A 23727-nucleotide genomic window follows, 5' to 3' on the forward strand; every position below is an offset into this window, starting at 1 on the left:
TCTCTGACTGCTTTTCATTCAGTAAACATTTATTTTGGGTATCGTATATGAGATGCAATTTTCTATTTATATTCCACTTTCCCTGTCCTACCACAGTATCCCCATTGAAAGAGCAATGAGTCTTGGTCTCTTCCTTTTTGACTGGATTTTCTGTTGTTGGGTGTTTGGTTCTTTTTTTTCTCAAGAACACATTGCCAAAGAAAGCTTGTTTTATTTTCTGGCAAAGTATTATATGCATTGAGTCTGTAGGAATTGTGTCTGTAGGATAAGCATCTTTATGGATATATATGTTGATACATTTGATGCTGTGCATGTTTACCTCTCAATCGCTTTTTTTTTTTTTCTTCCCAACTATTATTTTTGGATGCTGCTGCAAATAAATACATTTCCATACTCTCTGTCTTCTCTGCGTTTCAGGATGATGGATTTCTAGGCATGTTCAGCTCTCCATTTTGAATTGTTGTTTTTTAGAATTATTAACTACCATTTTGCATGTTCTGGTTTGATTTCTTTCACACTTACCTGGTTTGTTACAGCTTTATCATCTTGTTTAGATGTCAGCTCCCAGAGAACTGTCTTTTCTTTAAACATTTTGATATTAATTCTACTTTTTCAGATTATAAAAGTCTGTATGAAGCTAGACCTACTGCCAGTCAGAATGGCAGACTCTGAACTTCTTTCAAGCAGTTCAGCTTTCAGATTCAAAGGGACTGTGATCTTCTAACCTGACCCCAATTTACTTCTGTCTGTTCTTTTTGCAGATTGTTTTTTTCCAATTAGGAATAATTTGAATTTAGAAACTCTGTTAAATGCTTCACTAATATTCAGATACAGCAATTAAAATGTATTGCTCTTCCTCCCCTTACTTATTATTTGATAAAACTGTTTGACTAGTACTGTGAATATTTTGCCTTGCTGATCGCTGAGAAAATTGCTACCATGGAGGAGATACTGCCTTCCCCTGCTTGTTATGTATAAATGATGGTTGGCATGTAGATGCTTGGGAGTATATGCAAATCTGAATCACTGAACTGAAAGTCTTTTCTGTTCCAAGTGATATTTGTGAAGTAGAGTAGCATCGACTTTCCTAGGGTGCAGTAATAAAATCGTAGGGTTCAAGCATTTTCTGTCTGGGCTGACCTTGTACCATATTTTCTTGTTGTAATGACTTTGCAGTTAAGAGAGTGTTAATAGACAGCGGGCTCCTGTCCAGCCCTAGTTTACAAAGTTCTGTACTGACTGAAATTCCAGTTACACCATAGCAATATTATAATATGTGTTTTTAAAGCTGAGCGGGTTTCAAATCACTTCCAAAAGAGCAAATACTGCAAGTGCTATCAGAGTCACTATGGCACATTGTGTCCCACACTGTGAATGTTATGTGAGTTCATTCTTGTGAACTTCTCTGCTTGCACACAGACCTAGGAGGCATATAGTAACTGAAGTGTGGCCAGTGGCAAGAGGTGCATCGAGGCACAAGAATTTTGAGCTGTAAAACGTAGAGCTGGTTTGTGCAATATAATTGAACATATTGTGCAGATCTCTCATAAGATTATAAAATACCTTTTGTCCCTGGTGGATTTTGATCTTTGAGTTGAGAGGACTTGCTTAGTTGTATGCATTTACCATGAATGTAATTAATTTTACAGATTGCATTGAAATGCAATGAGATTAAATGAAATGAGACTTGATTTCTCTGTTAGACAAAATGCCACAATAATTATCTGTTGCTAAGTAGGAGATATGCCAGTTAATTGGTTTTTTTTTTTCCTTTTTTGTTTATTTGTTTTCTATTTTCCTTTAAGAAAATGTGGCAGAATTGAACCTTCTAATTTTGTTATAGCTGAGTAAAGAACAGAATAGACATAAACAAATGGAAGGTTCTATTAGATTTGCAGATATATGAAAAAAAATGTTAAAGATCCATGCAGCTAAGCCTACTGACTCCTTACAAGGAAAGGGGCATTTTAATTGTCATACAAAGACATCCACATTCACAGTTGTGAAGGAGCAAAGAAAGGTTGATTTTAAAATTGTGTGACTGAAGTGCAAACACAAATAAGAAAATATGTTATATTTTCTCCTCTCTGTTGTGTCTCTCTTGCTATCCTGCTCTGTCACAAGAATTTACCGAAAGAACTGAAAGGATCCTGAGAACAGACCTGAGCTTGCTGCAGGTCAGGGGAAAATTAAGTAGCAATCAGGTAGCTGTGCATACAGCTTGCCTTCTGAAATACGGGGGACCAGACAAAGTTTAAATCAAACAGTTGGGTTGAGAAGTTGGCAGGATTAGCTTTACTTTTACATTTCCTTTAGACAGACTGCTTCAGTACTGGGGTTTTATTCTGTGCTTCTGCAGAAGGCACTGACCCAGTAAAAAAGCTTCTAGGATGCTTTGAACCTCACATCTCTTTATCTTATGCTTGGGAGGGTGCTGGAGGTGTTGAGTGAGCAGGGCTTTGTTTACATTTTCTAGTTGCTGAGCTGGCAGGCTCCCAAGGATCCACAGGCACTTCCACATCCAGAACAGTATGCTGGTCATGCTGGCACGCTGGAGTGGTTGGGTAAGCAGGAAATTTTCAAATTACCTGTCTCATTAAAACAAAGATAGTTGTGTCAAAAGCAGTTGATGTTTTTGGCAATCTTGCAGACTGCATGAGAACAGTTTTACATGCAAATATTAATTTCTAGGATGGCATGGGAAACCTCAAAATGTCCTACCCCTGCAAAAAAACTGTCACAGGCCCCTGATGTGAGGATCTCTAGTTCTTGTCAAAGAGGACCACAAAGAGCTTTACAACAATACAGTAAGTCTTCAGATAGAATCTTTGAAAAGCATGTTCTCAAAGTATGGCATATCCTATCAACCAGGTTAATTGGCAGACTACAACTCCAGTTTTCTGACAAATTTACAAGCACCATCTCCCAGGAATGGGAAGATACCAGGTCTCACAAGCTGCAGAAGAGAGCAGTTAGATTGGTACTTCAATATTTTTAACATTAACCATAGAACAGAAGAAATTGATGGGTTGACTTCAATACCTCTATAGATTCTGTGCATTTTCAGTATGACCATCAAGAAAAATATGCCCTCTGCCTGAAGACAGCTTCCAAAAAAAAGTATTTGAGATGGCAGAAGTGAACTCTCGTCTTTTATGGCTGACAAATGTTGACCCCAGGGAAGCCTTGTTTCTTACGGGCAAAATGGCTGCTACATTTTAAAGTGTTTTTTCTTTAAGCTGCTGTCCAAGAGCATTTACATCTTTGATCCTGTATAAAAGATCTAGAAAGTATGCAATCATGTAGTTGTAGCTGTTAATAAAGTCTTGTGGAATCCTCAGGGCTTTTCACTACCCTTGTCACTGTTTTGAAGCAATCAGATGGAGCCAGAGATGCAGAAAAAGATCAAGCTGCTGCATAAGCACTTCACGTTTCACTTAATGAAGCTGATCACAGCCGAGAAATTCAAGTGTCTGTCAGCAGCCATGTTAAATATATCATCCTTCGCTAAGAAATCACTTCTCTTTCCTACCAAAATTTCCTGAAAAAAATATCAAGTTTAGTTGACTTGACTGTGAATCTTGTGACTTTTCTCTGCATGGATTTCACAGCCAAGCATGTCATCAGGAGCTATTCAAGATATGTTGTGGAATGTCTTGCTCACAGACTGCTTCACGTTTTGTTGCAGTTGAAACACTGAGCATGGGAGCATTCCTAAAGTCCCCTGAATGGTCTTCCTCTCCTTTTCTGTATTGGAGAATGAGGTTTGAAAACAGCTAGCAGGTCAATCACTGACAAATTTCACACCAAGTGAATGGCATATGATGTTCAGCTTCTAAGCATTAAAAGTGAAGGGGAGAAGGGGACTGTAGAGGAAGGATGTTGTGGCATGTGCAACTGAAATGCAAGCAGCTTTTAAATCCGCAACGCAGAAAAGAAAAGCAGGAATAACCCAGGACCCATGCAGAGTAGGAGTCAAGGTCCTGTTCCTTCAGCAGCTTCCTTCTCATTTGGGGAAGAGGCTTTGAAGGGCATTAAAATTCTTAAATGTGAAGAGAGGGAGGGAAAAATATTTTCAGAGCTTCCAGCACCTCTAGCTCTTTTAAGTTATTGCTCAGATTCATTTCTGTAGTTATATAAAAGTTGAGGTGTGTATGGAACTGCTGAGTCACAGCCTGAACCACTGATTGAGCACCTGGGGAAAGGACCGGTCAGCCTTGGGAGCACAGGTGAAGGCAATTCAGCTGTGTGAGCAGAAGGGGTGGAGCCTGGCCGTGGGGCCCCCTATGAGGGGAGCTGGGGCTGTTCCCTGCTGCTGACTGTGGCTGTTTCCAGAACGCTCTAGAAGGTTCCAAGACTGCAAGTGGGGCTTAGCGTTCAGCAATGCCTGCAGCGCCTCTGGGAAAGAAGGTTTAAGAAAGTGCAAAGTGCTGCAGGTCTGCAAAGCACTTGTTGAGAAAAGTGTGCAAAGGAGCCCTGTGAGCCCTGAGGGAGGGCTGCAGCCTTGGGGCAGGCGCTGCCTGGCCGCCCCCCAGAGCCTCCACCAGAGAAGATGGGTATCTTCCACCTGCAGGATGTTAGGCTGGAGCCATCTGCATTCCCCCTTCCCTGTGCCAGATGGGGGAGTGAGAGAGGATTGGGGAATGAAGCCAAACGTGGGAAAAGAAGGTGGAGGGAAGGAGATTTAGTTTTCGTCTTTGCTTCTAACTATCCTACTCCGGATTTAATTGCCTAACATGCTGTTAATCTCCTGTAAGGTGAATCAGTTTTATCTGTGGCAGTAACTGGTGAGTTATCCCTTACCTTTGTTTTCACTCACAAGCTTTAGCTTTTATTTTCACTCCCCTTTGACCTCCTTTTGAGAAGGGGGATGAGGGAGAGGCCTGGCGGGCAGCCGGCAGCTGCCCAAAGCTAACGAATCTAAAGTACATGTGGTGATGAAGGGAAGCTTTGTGCATGTGGCAAATACATGGGTGTTAGTGTGCGATTTTTTCCTTAGAATGGTAATGTATTTAGCAGTAGGAGATCCAGTGGCACTGGGAGAAAAGGTGCTGAATGTATAAATCAAGCACTACAGGAAAAAAGGAGTAATTTCTAAATTTCTGAATATTTTAATGAAGCATTGCTGAATGACCGTATTGTAAAACTCTAATTAATCAGATAAATTACAGAATTAACCTCATTAAGAACTTGTGGGCCTGCTTCTCCAACTTTGTCCGTGTCCCTGGGGATGGCATCATTTCCTTCTGTCATAGCAACTGCACCTCTCAGCTTGGTGTGTTCAGTGAACTTGAGGGTGCGCTCAGTTCCAGTGTCTGCTGAAGGGGACAGTGCTATGTCATACTCGTGATCTGCCTCTCTTCTGGTGCCATCAGGCCAAATTTAAAAGGCATCATTGAAAGAGAAAATGGCAAGCCATTTAACTACAATTTTAAATACGTAAAGCACGCAAATATTTAAAAGTTGCTTTGAAGGCCTAGCATTTAGATGATTGTAAGGCAATTTATATATGTGGTGAAAATAAGAAAAGTAGAGAAATTAGTCTGTCTTTTCCATGTGTCTTTTCCTATTATGTGTCTTTACTTGCTTTCTATATCTAATCATACCATGAAATCTTTGTAATATGTATCTGAAGATAAAGGGTGACAGGTGTCATTGAAAGAAATGATCACAGATTATTTTTTCTTGGTAATGTCTGAGGTAAATTTGTAGTATGCCTACAAAAACAAAGAACAAATCATACCAATAAATTGAGGCGATTTCATTTCTGATTGCTTTCCACTGAGGATCATCCTTGCTGTAGTTGGCTTCAGAATATCGTTGACATTGGTCACAAACAATCTACTCTTTAATATCCAGGATACAAAGTCTCTCTGACATCTGCCGTCTCTGTTTCACAGTCAAATTCTCACTGGTGCAATATCAGCTTTGATACTTGCAAATTGGATCACTTTATGAAATGCGTACTGCTTAATTATGACGTGGGAAATAACATTCTACCACCAGAAGCTCAGATAACTGTGCAGCTCAGAAAGTGTGCAATTATACTTGTGAATAGTTTTTACTGTGCTTTATGTTATGAAAATGGAAACAGAGGCCCTCAGCCTTGCTTCCTTTTAATCCACAGGCACCCAAACAGACTCGAAGAGATTTTGCAGTCCTCACTTAATCCACAAGTTTACCTTGGTGTATTGTCCACTAATTAACCTTAGCTTCAGTTCTCTATTTGTAAAACAGTGATGGACTGCAAGAACACAAATTATTCAGGTGAACTCTTGAGTATTAACAGAGATCACTTTGAGATGTTTGAACATCACCTATAGGAGCTAACATGAGCTTCTATACAGTGAAAAGAAGCTTTTCTTTCTTGACGTTGTGTGATTATGATGCCACTGGGTTGGGTTTTTGGAGGACTGATACGTACAAAAGCCACTGTGTTTCATTTTGGCCTGGAAAAGGAATGACAGAGCAACTTTAAGAATCTTGCTTTGACAAAAAGCAATGTTCAAAACAACATAGAGATACTGAAATTAACTCTCTTTGAGCTGTTTAGAACATCAGAAGTTACATGTCAGTGTAATGTAGCAGCCATCCCATTCAGATCTTACCTTTTTTTTTTTTTTTCTGTAGGATGTTGCTTGCTTGGTGTGAAAATACACAGTGTTTAAATCCCTGTGAACTTGGTGCAGTGCTTATGTTAAATGGATTTTAATTCAAGCAAACTCCGTGATGGCAGTTGATACTGTTTGCACCCATAATGTCTCTCTGGTAGACTTATGCAACAGATTGGTTGTTCATAAATATTTGTTCCATTAAAAATCTCAGTGGAGGGATTTTTTTTCTGATTTTCTCTTTTTTTTTTTTTTTTTTTTTCTGGTAAACATTAAAGTACGTAGATCTCTGTCTGTGGATGATTAATTTCTCTATAACAAACCAGCTGTGGAGCCTGGCAAGAGTGCACTGAGATTACAGTCTTAACATTGTGGGTGGACTTGATGTTTTTCTTTCCAACCAGTTGTTTCATACAGTTGTTGTCATAAAAATGAATGGTAATTGCATTGCTCTGTATTATGACAAGAAATGCAGTGATATGGATAGGTTCATTTTAATGCTGCCATCTTAGGTTGTTATGAACATAAGAATGTTGCATCTCTTCCTCTCTGATCAAGAGCCAAATCCCAATACAGATTCCAAGTAAAAGCTTTATGTACTATATTTGCATGTGATTATAAGCTTTACAAAAATGACTCCAGATTACCCATTGCTTTTCAGACATTAAAAAAATCTGAGGTTAAAAAAATCTGAGGTTTATCTGTTCTACAGATAAAAAAAGAGTTGACATTGAAAGAGAGAGTAACATAACTGTGCTAGGAGTAGAACTGAACTGTTCCATTTTCAATGCCGCAATCAATTGACTAAAGATTTTTTTGGGTAGAGATACTATGCTCTACTGTTTTGGGGTAGAGGCAAGAGGTCGAAATTGTCACTGTTGGAAGTTATCAGTCATGTATCTTTGGAGAATCTCAAGGCAGCTACAGAAGTTCTATTTTACTATGGGAAGTAACTGAATTAACTGAAGCTAAAAAACTAAGTAAATCCACATGTGAAATCCAAACAAAACTGCAGAAATATCAGGTAAAGAAGAATGTATCTGATTGGTTCAGTTCACTAATTATGTTACGTTAATGTTACGTTAATAATTAGAGACTACTGGATTTTTTTTTTACTCTGAATATATAAATCAGCACTAACACTACAGTAGTAGAAGATTTAAATAAAAAAGATTAGCTCCCAGTTGAAAAGTAGTTCATTTAGTTGGTTTACTTTGTTTTGCAGTTTAGTAGCCATCATACAACACACTGAGTCATATTCAAAAGTGATTGAAGTTAACTGGTTTCTTTTAGTGGTTCTGTTTGCTCATTTCTTGATTTCTTCCATCAGGGATGATTTCTTTGCTTCCCAGGATACCTTCTTCCCTCGTACACCATGGTTTATTTTCTCTGTTCTTGTAGCAGTTTGTAACTCTAATTTTCCTGAGCGTTTGATTGTCACAGATTATGAAAGGATCTTTCTTTGGTATAGGTAAAGAGATGTGCGTAACTGATGTGGCTGAAAATTAGATCAGTTTAAGAAGAAAAAAAATTAATAACTAGATAAAGACCAGTCTGTTGCATACACCATTGTGTAAGTGTGTTTTTGCCACAATATCTGTATGTCATAAAATCTGTACTTGAAAGTAATGGCTGCTTTCCCTTTATCTGTTTCTCTCAGGGCAGATATCAGTGGATGGATTTATGCGATATCTGAGCGGAGAAGAAAACGGCGTTGTTCCACCTGAGAAACTGGATTTAAATGAAGATATGTCTCAACCACTGTCACACTATTTCATCAATTCCTCACACAACACCTACCTCACAGGTACATTATTTGAGAGATCTGATTTCTTCTCTTACAAGAATTCATAGTATATTTGTCTTGATACCATAAAGAATACCAAAAGTGACAGTGCTTAGTCTTCAAGGAAGCAAGGGTAACACAGTTTGTTTTTCTAGCTGTTCCAACTCATACATTAAATATATCTTCATTAACAGATGAGCTACAGATGTGTTGTTTAGATAATGTCTGATGAAGGCTAATGAGGCTCCTGATTCCAAGAACGAGTTCTTATTTAAGAAGGAGAGGCAATGTGCTTTCTGTGGCTACCAAGAATAGCCAAGCAGGTATGCAAGATCAATAGGAAATATCTCTGTAGCTAATGAATTTGCCTTAAACATTAAATCTCACAGTTTTGTGAGTTCAGTGAAATTTGCTTTGATTCAGAGATTGGAGAGGTCCCAACATGGCATGTAGCTTTCTCACAGTCAGTTCATTTCTGCAAGGATTGGAAATCTGGTCATTGACTACGTATCTAATGTCTGAGCTAAGATTTTTAGGTACCATCAGTACCACTGATAGCCAGTACCATACTACAGATATTAAAGTTGATCAGGGCAGTAATGCCCTAAAAGTCCACAAGTGTGGAAGTCAAAGAACAAAGAATTAAGGATAGAAACTTGCTATTAGTCCAATCCTTTCTAAATTTTTAATTGCAACATAGATGACCTAACGTAGTTCTTTTAGCAGAAAGTTCACCTTAGAATCATAAAATTCTATCAATTAGAACCCTGAAATTGTCCAAATTCCATTTGATTTTTATGTGAAAGTCTTCAAGTTGTCTCAAAATTGCATCTCAGATTTCTTCACCTGCATGTCCAACGAATTGCAGAAATTTCATTTGGAAGTACGATCCTCGGACTTAAATTAGCATAAAATTCCTGACTTAGTAAACTGGGGGATGTAAATCAGAATAAACCCAGGGGATGGAGAAACTAAGTTTGAATCTCCTTCAAATTCCAGTGAAGAGTGTGTATTTTCATATTTAGAAGAACACATACCCTTGCCTTTCAGTGGGTTCATTATGTTCAGTAAGCGTGTTGCAGCTGGCTTACAGTGAGATTTATGATGCGATTTTTATCCATGTATTACAAAAACTGACAGCCTTAGATTTTGCATTGAGACTAGACCCAATACAGCAATAGACAATATGACGTTTTCAATCTTCCAGAAAGGAGTTAATTCAGCTGAAATCTGTGAAATTAATGATGGCAAACTATTCTTTATCCCAAGATTTCAAAAGGCCAGCTGAAGTGCTTATGGCATTGGAAGTGAAGCTCCAGTAACACCCTCGCAGGAGCTGTGAAATAGCAACTAATCTTGTAATAATTATTAGAAAAATAAGAAAACCGTTCCATCCAACCTTACTTTATTATTTCTGTTCTTAATATTCTACCAATTATTTTCCCTTTGTTGTTTTTAAACCCAGAAAAATAATACACAAAGAGACAGTATTATAACATAAAAAGAAACATGTGCACACTCTGAATTTATTTTTAATTACAGAGATCATTTTCCTAGCCTTTAGTAGAAACCCTTGGCAGTACATCAAGTCCTGATTATTTATTTAGAAGCGTCAATGCTTTCTTTTTCTTAGGGAAAGGTAATTTTTCAGGTGAAAACTCATTGATAAAGAAGTGATTTGCAGTGAACCTAGGCTAGATTAGAGGATTATCTTTTAGAAACTTTTTTCCCTATCTCTCACTGGTGTCACATTTATTTTTTTATTTACTCCTCTGAACTCTCAAAGTGCAACTGCTTTTTTTTCTTTTTTCTCACCAGCCTTGCTTCAGGTTGTCACAGTGGGGAGTGAAGTTGCAGCATTTCTCTCAGCAGCACCCAAAGTCTAAGAGAAATTTATGATTATGTATTGTTGCTAACATTGTACACATTGGCTATGCAACTTGTTGCATATATAACATGCTAAATACGAAAATCACAGGTCTATAACATGTTTTTTCTTTGAAAAAGAAGAATAGCAGCAGTAGATGGTGGAGCTGTCATGTCAGAGCACATAGCCAGCATGGGACTATGCCACTCACCCTGAGCATGAAATCATAGAATGATGGCCTGGGTTGAAAAGGACCATAATTATCATCTAGTTTCAACCCTCTGCTACGTACAGGGTTGCCAACCACTAGACATCTGCTTCCCTGCTTACAGTCTGGTACTTTCAGATATTTCTGTAAAGGGTCTTGTGAGAAACATGTTCTCTTCTCCTTTATTGATTCTATGGTCGCTCCTGTAGCATCCTCCAGCTTTTCTGTTCTTAGTGATTTCTCAGTCACAACTGCTGTCTATCATCTGCGGTCAGCCTTTCCCTAAAGCCTTCTTCACTTTAAAAGTCTCCAGAACACTATCTCTGCAGTTTCCAAGTTGACAGCAGCATATGGAAAGGAAGAAATTATGGGCAGTACTCAATCTGAGCATGAGCTTGTTCTAAGAGCAATTTTTGACTGGCTGCTTCATGCCCCTCACGCTGATCTGAGCTCAGGTGGTCAGCTGAGAAGATCAAGGTCTGTGGTGTCTGCCAGCCCTACCAAGTCCTTCCCTGTGAAATAGAGGGTAGGAGAACTCAAGGGGTTGTTTCATTATTCCCCTTTGGAATATTATGAAAGCTTGTGCAACACTGAGCGAAAGAGCTGAGTTTTAGAGATGAGGTTGATTTGAACACGATGACTTTGCCTCAAAGGAGGGAAGCTGCAGACCTCCATCTGCTTCCTGTGGCCTGTTCTGTGGAAGCAGCTTCCACAGCTACAGTGTTTTACTTCAGCCCTTAAATTAACTTAGCAGTTAACTTTAACTAAAAAAGAAATTAGTGGTGAGTAAGCTGTTGCCTCACAGAGGAAAGATGATATTTGTTGAAGGTCTTAGGAGTTTGCTGAGGCTCCAGTTTGGTGCCCCACTCTGAAAATAAATTCCTGCACACCTGTGCAGAGGACTTTCTCTCTCCTGAGAGGCAGGGTGGGCTGCAAAAGAGTTCAGGTGAGGAGGAGGGCTGGATCCTGCTGATCCATTCCTAGTTCAAAGATGGGGCAGGAAAAGCTACTGAAGTTTTGAATGATTAGACATTATCATAAGGAAGATTGGTTTTTATACCTTAAATGGACAAACTGATGGTTTTGCATATGATGTGTCACCATCTGGAGTCAGATTATCAAGGATTAAGATTAAATGAACTGTCAGTGTACAGATTTATACAAATTTCAGCAAACACTGCAGATCTTGGGCATCTTCTGTAAGTTGGTGATTCCTATCTGTGTGAAGCTCTCTTGCATCTTCCTCTGAGACAACTGGCTTTTGTGAGAAAGTGATTGCTCAAGCAGACCTCTGATTAAAAGTTCTTTGGACGTCCTGCTGTGTAAAAAATTTTTGTATACTTGTTCCTGTTTTGACAGCTGGATGCTTGTACTTGTCCTGTTAAATCTCAGTTTACCTTTTCTTGTCCTACGGGGTACATGTACCAGTTTCACCCATGCCAGATCGAATTCTCATTCTGAAGCCATATTCCAAATAAGAGAATTTCTAGATTTAAAGTGAGTGGAAGCCATGCAAAAAGGAGAGAAAAAATTGAATAGATTGTATCCTTAAGGCAAAACTAATCATTACAGTCGTGATCAGCAGTTGGCACAAAAATTCGTAGAGGAAGTTTGCTTCCATTAGCAACAGAGGTCAACATAAAGACTAAAAAAAAACCAATTGTTTGATGAGATCGACTTTGGATTCTCAAGAAGAAAAATAAAGATCATTGAAGTGTTTTGTTACCTACCAGTAGTATTTCATTTGCTATCACTCTGTGAGTTTTCAAAATCTTCTGTGCCTTTTACCGTCTCTGTTTTTTATCTTTTTTTTTTTTTGTGTGTGTGTGTGTGTCTTAAGGCCAACCAATGGCAGGATAGTGAAATAAGAGAACTGTTATTTTCCCCCTCTTTAAGGAGGATAAAACTGTTGAAAAGAGCAGAGGAAAGTCTCCTTTAGTAGGTCCCTGTGGGTGTCTCGCCTTCAGTGCAGTTGGAGAGACTCAGCTAGGTGTGCAGGAGGGTTGCAAGGATTCAAGGTCTAGTAGGTCCCACTGCTGGGAGCCCATAATGCCCAGTGCCAGTTCTGTCATGTAGCCTGGCTGCAGCAGTGCAGCTGCCTGAGTATGACTGACAGCTAAACACAAATGCAGACTCAGACTAACTAGCCCCAGCCCTCCTGCCGTATGCAAGAGTTACATCTTCCGCTCTGCTGGACCTGCATTGCTACTGATAAATGTATTCTTGCTGCTGGCTGGACCAAGCTAGACACATATCCTACTTTGGTCCAGTGTAAAGCATTAAAATTAACAGTGTAGGGCAAGAGCATTGTTTAGGCTAACAGTAGCAGAATAGCCATGCATGGGTTTTAATTCAACAGTCATGTGTGTGGTGAAATATCTTGAGAGGAGAATAAATTTAGATAAATGTACTGAGCCTGGAAAATCTGAAAAACAGCACCTTCTGTTACTGCTTGAGTCAAAAGCCAAACTCCCAGTAGTACGGGGGTCTGAGTTTACATGTTGAAAGCTACAACGTATGATCAAGAGCAGAGATTGCTTTTCCAGGACTTCCCTGAAGAGATGAGATCTAGCATCATGTTTATTTAGGGCAACGGGAGTGTGCAGCTGCTTTTTCATGCTGGGAGAAAATGGTGTGGTAGGTGGTTAAGGTGGCAGGAGCAGCTTCCATTTCAAGAGTAATAAAGGGACAATAAATAACTGGGACCAATTTTGGGGAAGATAAACATCTGAAGATCATAATTAAATTTTAAGTTCATGCATTCCTAGTGTCTTGCACTTAGAAAAACAGCAGTGAATAAATCCAACGAAGATGCATTTGCTAAGAAACAAGTCACTTCAAGCTGTGGAAGTATGGAACTGGCGCGTATGGGGAAACATGGGTCATGTTCTCAGCTTGAATGAGTATAGGCTTATTAGCCTTAGTGTCCTTTTTTGTGTCGATTATGATTTGGCCCCATGTTATAATATGTTATAATGTTATATATGTAATATATGTATCTGGCAAAATCTGTTTCTACTTGATAAATGAGGTGTTCAAAATATTGTGGCGCTATTGTGGATTCTGTAAGTGTTATAGAAGAGCATACATAATATTTTCAATTTCCAGTATTACAAATTTGATCTGTACTCAGGATATTAAAAATATCATTCTGCAGCTATTCCCCTTAGTGTCTGTGTTAGCGCACTTTGGAATAGATGCAAATGACACGACAGAAGTTTATAAATAATGTAGATTAAAAAATTGAGCAAGCATCTCTAATAATCTAAATTTAGAAAAATAAGCTATTGAGAGTATTGAAATCCTTGCTATCATTTTGTGCTTGGACTAGGAGTGTATCTTAAGATTGAATGTTTTGGAGGTTAAACATCTTCTTGTCCTTAGCAGGAATCCTTCCAAAGGGGTTGCAGCTTATTAATGAGGTAGTGTGCAAAAATTGTTACATGGCAAGTGATGCATGTGGTGATTTACTTAAGCACTTTTGAAGGTTATGGATCTTGTAGACCAAAATGCTTAGCAATAATGACCGGTCATCTCTCAGCAGATGTAGTAGTTTGTTAATCATAAAATAATTTGTTAATCAAAATGCAAATAAAAATGTTTTGAGACCCAGGGAAGAGAACATGAAAACAAGATTTCTAAGTGGATGTGCTTTTTTAGGCAGCAGAGCTCAGTGGACCCATTTAATGTCAGTTGCTTAGATATGAATACATGGAAATGTGTGCTGTTGTACCCTGATCTGTGCTACTGCTTGTTTGTACCCTGTAAAGACAAAGAGCCACTGATTACCACAGGTACTGAGATAGCACCAAGGGGGTTATTGTGTGGGTAGAGATAATCAAAGGAGTGGCACACAAGAAAGTGAAGAATGAAAGAGACGCATCATCACTTTGCTGACTCCATTTAGATTTTCAGAACCTTCCAACACTAGCCAAATTATGTTATTAGCATGTATTTCCTGTTGGTTCCAGTAGGTGCTGAGAAATTTTAAGGATTTCAATAGGAGTAATGTTAGTATGTTTTGAGTGTTTATAATTGTTTCAATTCACGCATCAGACACACAGAATAAACAGGAACTTTCCAACAAGAAGAGATTTGTTACTGTTTATAGTGGAACATAAAAACACAGAGAAAACACACAGTACTGTTGGTGAAGCCAACTGAAACATATAGTTCTCAGCATAAAACCTAAACATAGAGCCAAAGAGACTATAAAGCCAGGATTAATCTGTACTGTATTATATGCTTGTCTGCATAAAACATTCTGTGTAACTCCCATCAGTGAAGAATCTTCAGCATAAATGAACTCACTGCCTCCTTAGAATGCAAGTGAATTCCCTCCAAAGGATCCATGAAAACCTTCTTGACGCATCTGCTAGAAAGCAGGAAGCTGCATCCATTTTCTTAACATAGAAAGCAAGCACTAGGCTGGTCTTCTGTTATCTTTCTCTCTGTGCTTGAAGAAATTTGTATCCATCCAACTGGAGCCCAACCTATTGAAACAGCAGAGAGCACTGTGGCTGTAGATCCTTCCCTGAACGCAACAACTGGACTTGTTTGTTTAGTGTTTAATACTTCTGAAGTTTGGGAAGAACTAAGTTTTCCTTGTTTATTTTTAGATTTATATTATGCCACTGTTGGAAGTCAGTAGTCTAATTAAACTTCTTCCTACATAATATAGTATCACATCATGAAATTTTACTGATCAACTCAGTGCAGTGGTTACAGTGTTAAGATATAGATTTGAGACCTGGTAATGGTACCTACCATTAGTGATTGTGCAGGAGGTTGATTTTTATCTTGCAGTGAACATGGCATAGTATTTGAGAATTGCTGTCCTGAGTTTTCTTTGGATTTCGCATTGTTTGGTTTAGAACTGATACAAGTTATTTCATATTAATTCTGTCTAACAGAAGTTTATGAATTGGCTTCGATAAAGTTATTTTTCCTCACTCACAACGGTTTAAGTTATGGCAGAACGCAAACCATGACATTGACTCTGCCTAAGTCATTTCCATGAAATCATTATGTATTTTGTATGCCTTGGAGTGTTATTCCTGTCAGCCGAGGGTAAAAGATGCTGTTAACTCTAATTATCATTAGATTATTTGTATTTATTCCCGGGGCCTAAAATGACTCTCCTTTTTCATGTCCTTGTTATGTTGTCTCAGCTGGACAGCTGGCTGGGAACTCTTCAGTGGAGATGTATCGGCAAGTGCTTCTGTCAGGCTGCCGCTGTGTGGAGCTGGACTGCTGGAAAGGGAGAACAGCTGAAGAAGAGCCGGTCATTACGCACGGCTTCACTATGACAACTGAAATATCTTTCAAGGTACAGCAGTACAGCGTGCTGGGGTGGCTGGCTTCAGCTAGGGCGGTTTTTTTTCCACATAAAAAGCGTGATAAGTTCCTTGCTACAATATTGCTGCAAAGGTAGAAGGGAGGAAAAATTTACAAGGAAAAAGGTGTTTTAAGTGGAGATTTCAGAGTATGTGTGGAAGCATTGGAAGAGGTGAACCTTGTAGGGGAAGAGATTTTTGGTGGTTGCGCTTGTCCCTGATACTGGGGATCAGATCTGAAGTACAAGAGGAAAAAAATTAGTAGCTTTGGAGAATGTGAGGAGATATTAATGCCATTCAAACCTGTATTTCTGAATTTCATCTTCCATTTCCCTTTTCTGTAATAAAAGGTAAAAGCACTACCTTAGCAATAACATTAAATTGTTACGTGGTTGCTACTGTCAAAGATGTTTTTGATCTGAGGTGTTCGAGGAATGCGATAGAGATATTTTGCCATAGTGTTAATATTGGTAGTCAGCATAGGTTGTAACGATACCTCGAGAACCATTTTTGAAGAGTGAAGAAGTAATTCTTGTTCGAGACACTAACTCGCTATGGAAATATATTTCTAGACTTACCGGTGTGCAAGAAGATGTGGAAAAATGTCGATTTCTGAATTTGGTTATATTGCAAGGTGATAGATGTGGTTTTTCTACAAATTACAAATTTGAAGCATGTCTCCCACATCTGAAGCATGAGTTGCTGTTGTTTTTTCTTCTATCTTATATTTCCTTCCTTGAGGAAAAAAATAACAGTACTACCACACAGACAAAACACCAAATTTCACTCAACACCAGAACATTCCTTATTTTTTGTCAATTTGTTTTCTCTAACTCTCCACTGATTGAATTAATCACAGGAAAATGTAAAACACAACCTTCTTTCACTTTCGATATTAACTTTCTCCTGAAACTGATGAAAACCATTTATGTTTATATGCAGAGTTTGATTGCTGAAAGTCCTTTAGTTAGGGTAGATAGCTCTCAACTTCTTTGGCCGTGAGTTGGAATTTAAAACAAAATTAACCTGATTCTTAAAAGGAAGGTTGGTAGGAATGAGAATCGCCCTGTTGGCGACCATCCTGGTAGCTTAGAAGTTCAACTCTAAGCATTGTTTTTGCAGGAGAAGCGTGGAGTGGGTTTTAAACCAAATCAAGTTTATTTTGTGTGTCAGTTCAGGGCAAATATTTTTCTCCACACAGAAATTGTAAAAATGTATTGACTGCTGTTTTTCTTTTCAACACTCAATGTATGCTGCTTGGATTAAGAGGAGCAAAATGATAGTGAAATAATGTGTCAGAAGTACATGAATCAATTCAGAGTGATTACTGGGTCTCGAATATTAAATCATTTGTCAGTTCATGCTTTTGGCGTGACTGCAGCACACAGTGTCTCAGACATTCACTGTCTCGCCTTTCACTGCCTCACACAGACTTTCTGAAGCACAAAGAAAGAAGCAGTATGTGCTGCCCATTCCTATGTTGCTGGAGTTTTTGTTCTGAGGTTTTAGTAGATTTTTTTTTCTGTTTGTTTGCTTTTTGCCTTGCTTCATGACATTTAGAAGATTTTTCTCAGCAGCAGACTGCAAGCTGCTGGATGTGATCTTATAGGGAACCAATATTTTTCATGCCATAAACAGGAATCTGTGTACTTGTAAATACCTTGGGGACCTGTTTCAGGTGAGTCATTCTGCAGCAGAAGTAAAACGTGGCACTTACCATGTTGTTCTTTTCTGACCATAGAGAATTTGCATTTACATTTGAAGGCATTGTGAGACTGAATCACTGTTATGCCACAGACCCTGTATCTGAGGTTTTTATCCACAAATTTCATCAATGTCATCCTGGTTTTTACTCTTGTAGGCTATTCTTCTTTGTATGTGCTGAATTGTACCCCTTTTTGCAGCTGAGAATGCAGTTGAAAGTGACTTCATGGATCTTCATGGATTTATTTGCAGCTAAAGCAGTGCATAAGAGCCTGAAAGGCCTCCCTCAGGACTGCTCTCAGCAGTTCTTTCATACCCAGTCTCCAGTCTTCTTAAGCCCTGGGTCATGCTCTGTAAGCAAAGGGGGTAGGATGTAAGTGGGTGGAGACCAAGCCAACACCAGTGATGTGGGTAGAAAGCATTTAGATGAGATGACTTAATATTTGTAATCCTATTCTCAGTCTTGCTGTTCTCTTGCAATGGCAAAACTGCCAGAGATGGTCTTGAGAGTCCCACATTACAACCAATGTAAGGTGCCATCAGCATTTAGTGATTTACTGGTGCTGGAAAGAGCGTGCAGCAAGAGTCACTCTGTTGTATGTTGTTCGCCCATGGGAGAATCACTGCTGCGAAACAGCAGCTTCCTACCTGCTTTCATGCAGCCTTCTGCACCACTTATTGTTCCCTCAGTAAATACTTTGCCTTTCTGCTTTCTTTAAAGACTTAGTTGAAGCATGTGAATTGTTAGTGATATGTGAGGCATTCATATATTGGATGGTTGCAGTTTATTAAATGGAGTCATTCATCACCTGTTGGAGTGTGCTGAAGAAGCTACTTTCTCATCTTGTAAGACATGCTGTGACAGTTCATGCCTCTCGTAAAGGCTGTAAATTGTGGACATAGCATAGCTTATATCAGCAGATTTTGAGATGGTGTATGCGTTACTTTCAGCCCAGAATCAGAAGGAATGGTCCAGAAGGTCTGCTTTCATGTTAGGAAGTGCATTTCTTTTACACTTTTGAATCTAGCATTTTCAAGTACGGAAAGTGAATAAAAGGAATCGCCATGGAGTGCTAGTTTGAAATAAATAAATCTTAAAATTTTAAGTCATTATTATGATTGGGGGTGGAACAGGCTTATGAGATCTTTCAAACTCCAGAAGTTGACAGAGAGAACAGTAAAACCTTCAGTACTCAATAAGTTGTCATGAAAAAAAGATCAATATTCCAATAGGAAATTGAGAATCATTTCTAATGCTGAGTGCATCGCTGTATCATGTACCTCACTAAAGTTAGTATCACCAAATGATTAAGGTATTATATTTACAGTTGTTACTTTCTAGCAAAAGCAAAATGACACTTCTACATAACTTTAAATTTCTGAGCCCTTTGTGATTAATACTATGCTGTTATAATTGAGTCACTTTCTCCTTTCTTTTGCTCTGGAGAGGTTTCTCTCATTAGAAATCACAGAGAACTAAAACTGTAAGTCAGTCACTAAGGATTTTAAGGGTATCTGCTTGTGTTGATTATATGAGTGTGATATGAGATAACTTTGTAGAAGATATGAGTTTGTCAGTGTCATTATTATTATGCAAAATTCATGAAAACTATAGCTTCAGGCATGGAACAACACTGTGCAAAGACCAAGTTTTACATTTGAACTTCTGATTTAGGCAGACATAGGTCTTCTCTGGAGAAGCATCATGCAGGAGATTCATCAGACATTTTGGAGGTGTGGTTACAGTTCAGGCAGAAAAAATTGGTTGCTGCAGAAAGCTCATGTATAGCTTTCGAGGATGTTTAGGATAGAAGATCTGAGTATGATTTTAGGTAGTTTGGATACAATTTCTGTTGGGTTTATCTGTTTTCAAACACCAAAATACTTGTTTCTATGGAGACATGAGTTTGTAACTGTGTGTATTTTGATTCTTTAGGAAGTAATAGAAGCTATTGCTGAGTGTGCATTTAAGACGTCGCCCTTTCCAATCCTCCTTTCCTTTGAAAATCATGTGGATTCGTAAGTAATTACCCTGTTTCCCTGTATGGTGTTATATTTTTGTAACTAAACACAGGATTGTGAATGAAGTTGAGGCAGGTTTATTATCTGATGTGATCAACAGCTCTTATCCAAACTAAAAGGTTGCATCAATTTAAGTAGCTAAAATTATCAGAATGATTTGGATATGTTCTTAAAAACCTTCCTGAATTAGAATATTTAGATTCTTTAGATGGACAGAGAAAGCTTAAATAATTATGAGTCAAATTTTGTTAATTTTATAGGCTCAGTATGCCCTACTGAAATGAAGTGGTACTTCACCAAAGAAAAAGAAGCAATGTTTCACCTGCTTGTGACCCTGTTCTGCACTACAAACATATTCTATGCACAGTATTTGGTCTGTTTCTTATGTTAGAAATAAAGGCCAGAATTGGCCTTTACCAGAACTAGTTCTCTACCGGGACTAGGCCTAGCCTAGCTAGGATTGCAAAATAGGGAGCATGTAAAGCTAGCAATTCTTCACTTTCTAAAAAAAAAAAAAAAAAGAAAATATCTATTTGCATAAGCTGTTTTCTCTTCAGGGAGCTTTGCTTGTTTTAATTGCAAATGATGCATGTTTTACTGCAGAAGCGAAGCAAAAAAAAAAAAGTGAGAACACTTATGAATTTGTCCCTGTTACCTATGTTGTTATTACTAACTTAGATCTGGTTTTCATTTTTATGTTTCACATGATCTTTTGTTTGATTTTGTGTATAGACACCACAGTTAAAAATGAAATGACATTGGCACATATCATGTGCCTTAGCTTCGCTTGCCTTGCTCCCTTTTGTTTTCTACTTTGAAAACATTTTCAGCACTTCTGGGGCCAATTTGGGTTGAGAAACATTTCTTTCATTTAAAAGAAAAAGTAATCTTCAGGGATTTAATACAAATTAGAAAAGGTGTTGGCACTTTTTTCTTCAAAAAGGAAAAAGGTGAGGGCTAGCTGGCTTTTCCACTGTTTTAGGAAGAACGTTCTTTTTAAAAGAAACTGGTAGAGGAAGCTATAAATGAATGTGTTTAAGAACAGAGTGACAGTGCTGATCAAAAATGGCTTAGGTAGAAAAATTTTAAATCTCAGAGCTTCCATACAATGCCCTTACCTTCACAACATGTTTACCATATAATACCATACGATCCATTTTTTTACATGGGTAGATAGTGATAGAACAAGGGGGAATGTTTTTAAGCTGAAGGAGGAAAGATGCAGATTATATGTGGGGGAAATTTTTCTCTGAAAGGGTGTTGAGGTGCTGTGGTAGGTGGTTGGAACTTGATCCTTGAGATCCCTTCCAACCCAAGCCATTCTATGATCCTATAACCTTTCAGAATAAACTTAAGCTATGTTTTGTTGACAAACACATGCTTGCATTGTGCGGTTTATAAGACAGTGTGGTTATTTAAAAAATCTACCTAACTGTTAAATCCTTCTCAGTTGGTTCTGTCTTCCTCAAAAAGAGCACTCACGTGCTGTGCTATTTTCTTTCTCCAATCAGTCCCCTCACTCTTCTTTTTGGGTTGGTTGTATCACTTCCAAGGCTTTTATACTCACGTACTGCAGTAGGTTTTAATTCACAGTGCTTTTCACAGTACTTCTAAATGCAGCTTCTTGTCTTTAGAAAAGTTCTCAACCATCATTCTTAAATCCATTTCATTTTGTATTCATTCTTCTCTTTCTACTAAAACATATATTTGGAGAAGGTACTTCTAATTTATCTTAACCAGAACAGTTATGTTTTTCTTCTTCTAAAGTCATTAAGACTTAAATCTTCCAGAGTGGCTTGTTGTATGTTAAGAACATATAGTAAATAATTGCATAAGACAAACTTGGCTCAGATGTGAGGTATGTGCACAAAGCTGTATGATGAGACTTCATCAGAGTCAAAGGTGTGGTGACGCTGCGTGAACGTATCAGAGATACCAGAATTACTGCTGCATTACTTCAATCTTAAGAATTCTGCCCCACAGAAAGCACTGTATCTTCCTCTTCAGAAAACTCCAGTCATAAAAGAATGTTATCTCAATGTTTTCTGTTTTGTTTTTTTTTTCTTATTTATTTCTATTACATACATTTTTAGCAAAGGAAGTCTAAGAAATCAATTTAAAATATTTTCTCTTTTTGAGCTTCTACTGTTGTTTGTGATCTTTTGCTGCAGTAAATCATCAAACTTAGTGTGTGTGAGTTCTAATTTTGCTTTGGCTGAAAATAATTTCTAGTTATTTTACTGACTGCTACAATTATCCCTTCATTTCTTTACTGGTTTCTACTGAAATCTGCAATTAGTCATGCCACTCAAAGAAACCTTCATCTAATTCCATGGAATGCTCCCTTTGTCTTTTCCTTTACTTGGAATGTTGTTTTTCTCCTAGATCTTAAAATTGAGTTTGTGAGTATTAACAAACACTGCTAAGTGTTTCTGTAGAACTGTCAAAACAAGTCTTAATGACATCAATTCCTACTTTGGGGTGACCAAATTTTCTCTTCTGATTGTCAAGTTGCAAGAGTCAGTCAGTGTGCATAAGTGAAATGCTGGTCCCCTACAAATGGATGGAAATGTTGGCATTGGTTTAAACAGAAGTATGGTTTACCCTGTGATTTTTATGCATGGCTGTTAGGCATTGCAGTTATCAGAGTTAAGTGAGTTATATATCAGCAGCATACATATGACAGGATTCATCACCACTGGACTTACAATGCAGTTTTTCTTCCCCGGGTTTCTGTTTACAGGATTATTTTTAACACTTTTTGTTCACCTAAGAAATAAATTGTTTGTTTGTTAGCACATAGTGTTAGTCATCTAGTTTTGCTTTCTTTCAGATTTTGTTGTAGGATTCCTCTCAAACACGTAGCATGTAAATAACTTTGATTTCCTTTACTCTGTGTATTCGTTCTTTTATTTTTATACAATGAAAAGTTTAGAAAAATAAATAAGTTGTAGAATTTAGATTATATACAATGTTATGCATACCATCATTTTTATTAAAATCTAAATATGGATACTGAAAAAGACGGTAAGAAGAAAAGACATGCTTCTCTCAAAAAACAGAAAACTGACCTGAAAATTCTTAAAAGACCTCAAGAAGACCTTGATGTTTAAAGCTGAGCTTACAAGAAGATAAGGTATCTGCAAATCTGAAAGCAGACAACCTATAATTAGAAATGCACTGATGACATAGCAAAAAGGTTAAGTGATCCTTGAGCAATATCCGTAGATTTCTTCCAAGATTAAATTTAATTACAGTTATTCGTACAGCTGATTTCTTGCTGGAATTGTTTCTTCAAATATTAATGGAATTATTATCACTTTTTCTTCCAACACTTCAAATTATTTTAAACTCTTTTGGGAAGGATCTGTGTCTTTGTTTGCTTTATGCAGAATAAGGACCTCTGCAGAAGCGATAACACAACGTTAGGAGTAGTTGTGTGGTAGTATCAGAGAGCCTCTGTGAATGACCTTCATAAATGGCATAGCACCAAGACAGTCAAATAAAATACAAGCAATGCAATAAAGTTAATGAAAACATTTCTTCAGATTCCCTGTACTTCCATATCTCCGGGTGTCACGTTACCACTTTCTCTTCCCTTGCCCTGCCACATTCTAAGGGCATATGTATACATTCCATGTGGTAACCATCCGTATCCACACAAGTGGAAATCATCCAGCAGATAGAGTTGTTTTGAGGCAATCAATTTTCATTACGTTAAATGAACACTAGGAGAATTTCCAATAACAATAGATATGGGCGTTTTTTTTCCCTCTGGAATTAGATGACTTGCTGTTGTTAACAACACAGATGAGGAAATACATTGATATAGAAAAGTTGGTTGCTCTGGTTCATAATTTTGAAAAGAAAAGAAAATAAAAGGAAACAAATACTCCAACTTGTAAAGCACTTTAATAGTAATAGTATTGCTAATGATCTCTCTCTCTCACTTAAAATGAAGTATGTATTTGTGGGTATCATAGAAGGTACCACTTGTTTAAATACTGAACTCCTACATAATTCTTATCTCCTAAATGTATCAAGTTCTTTCTTGGGGGCTTTTAAAAATAACAGTTCATATGATCCAGCTGACAAGAAAAAGTAATTCTGTTATGTCAAGATTTTTGTTCTTTGACATTGTCTAGTATTGCAAGACTTTATATTTGTGATTTATTATTTTTATATTATTATTT

General features: G+C 37.8%; 1 protein-coding gene across 6 annotated transcripts in view; it reads left to right on the forward strand.

Moving 5' to 3' along the window:
* The window catches only part of PLCB1 (phospholipase C beta 1), a 368401-nt gene that overhangs the window by 246237 nt on the left and 98437 nt on the right, over positions 1-23727 (forward strand). For all 6 annotated transcript variants that reach the window (XM_052672119.1, XM_052672129.1, XM_052672147.1 and 3 more), the window contains exons 10-12: positions 8272-8418; positions 15644-15801; positions 19449-19531. In XM_052672119.1, the coding sequence (XP_052528079.1) occupies positions 8272-8418; positions 15644-15801; positions 19449-19531 (388 nt within the window). The remainder of the gene's footprint in view (positions 1-8271; positions 8419-15643; positions 15802-19448; positions 19532-23727) is intronic.

This window comes from Tympanuchus pallidicinctus, unplaced genomic scaffold (genome assembly GCF_026119805.1).
Source record: "Tympanuchus pallidicinctus isolate F22 unplaced genomic scaffold, pur_lepc_1.0 scaffold1, whole genome shotgun sequence".
In the NCBI taxonomy this organism is placed as follows: Eukaryota; Metazoa; Chordata; class Aves; order Galliformes; family Phasianidae; genus Tympanuchus; species Tympanuchus pallidicinctus.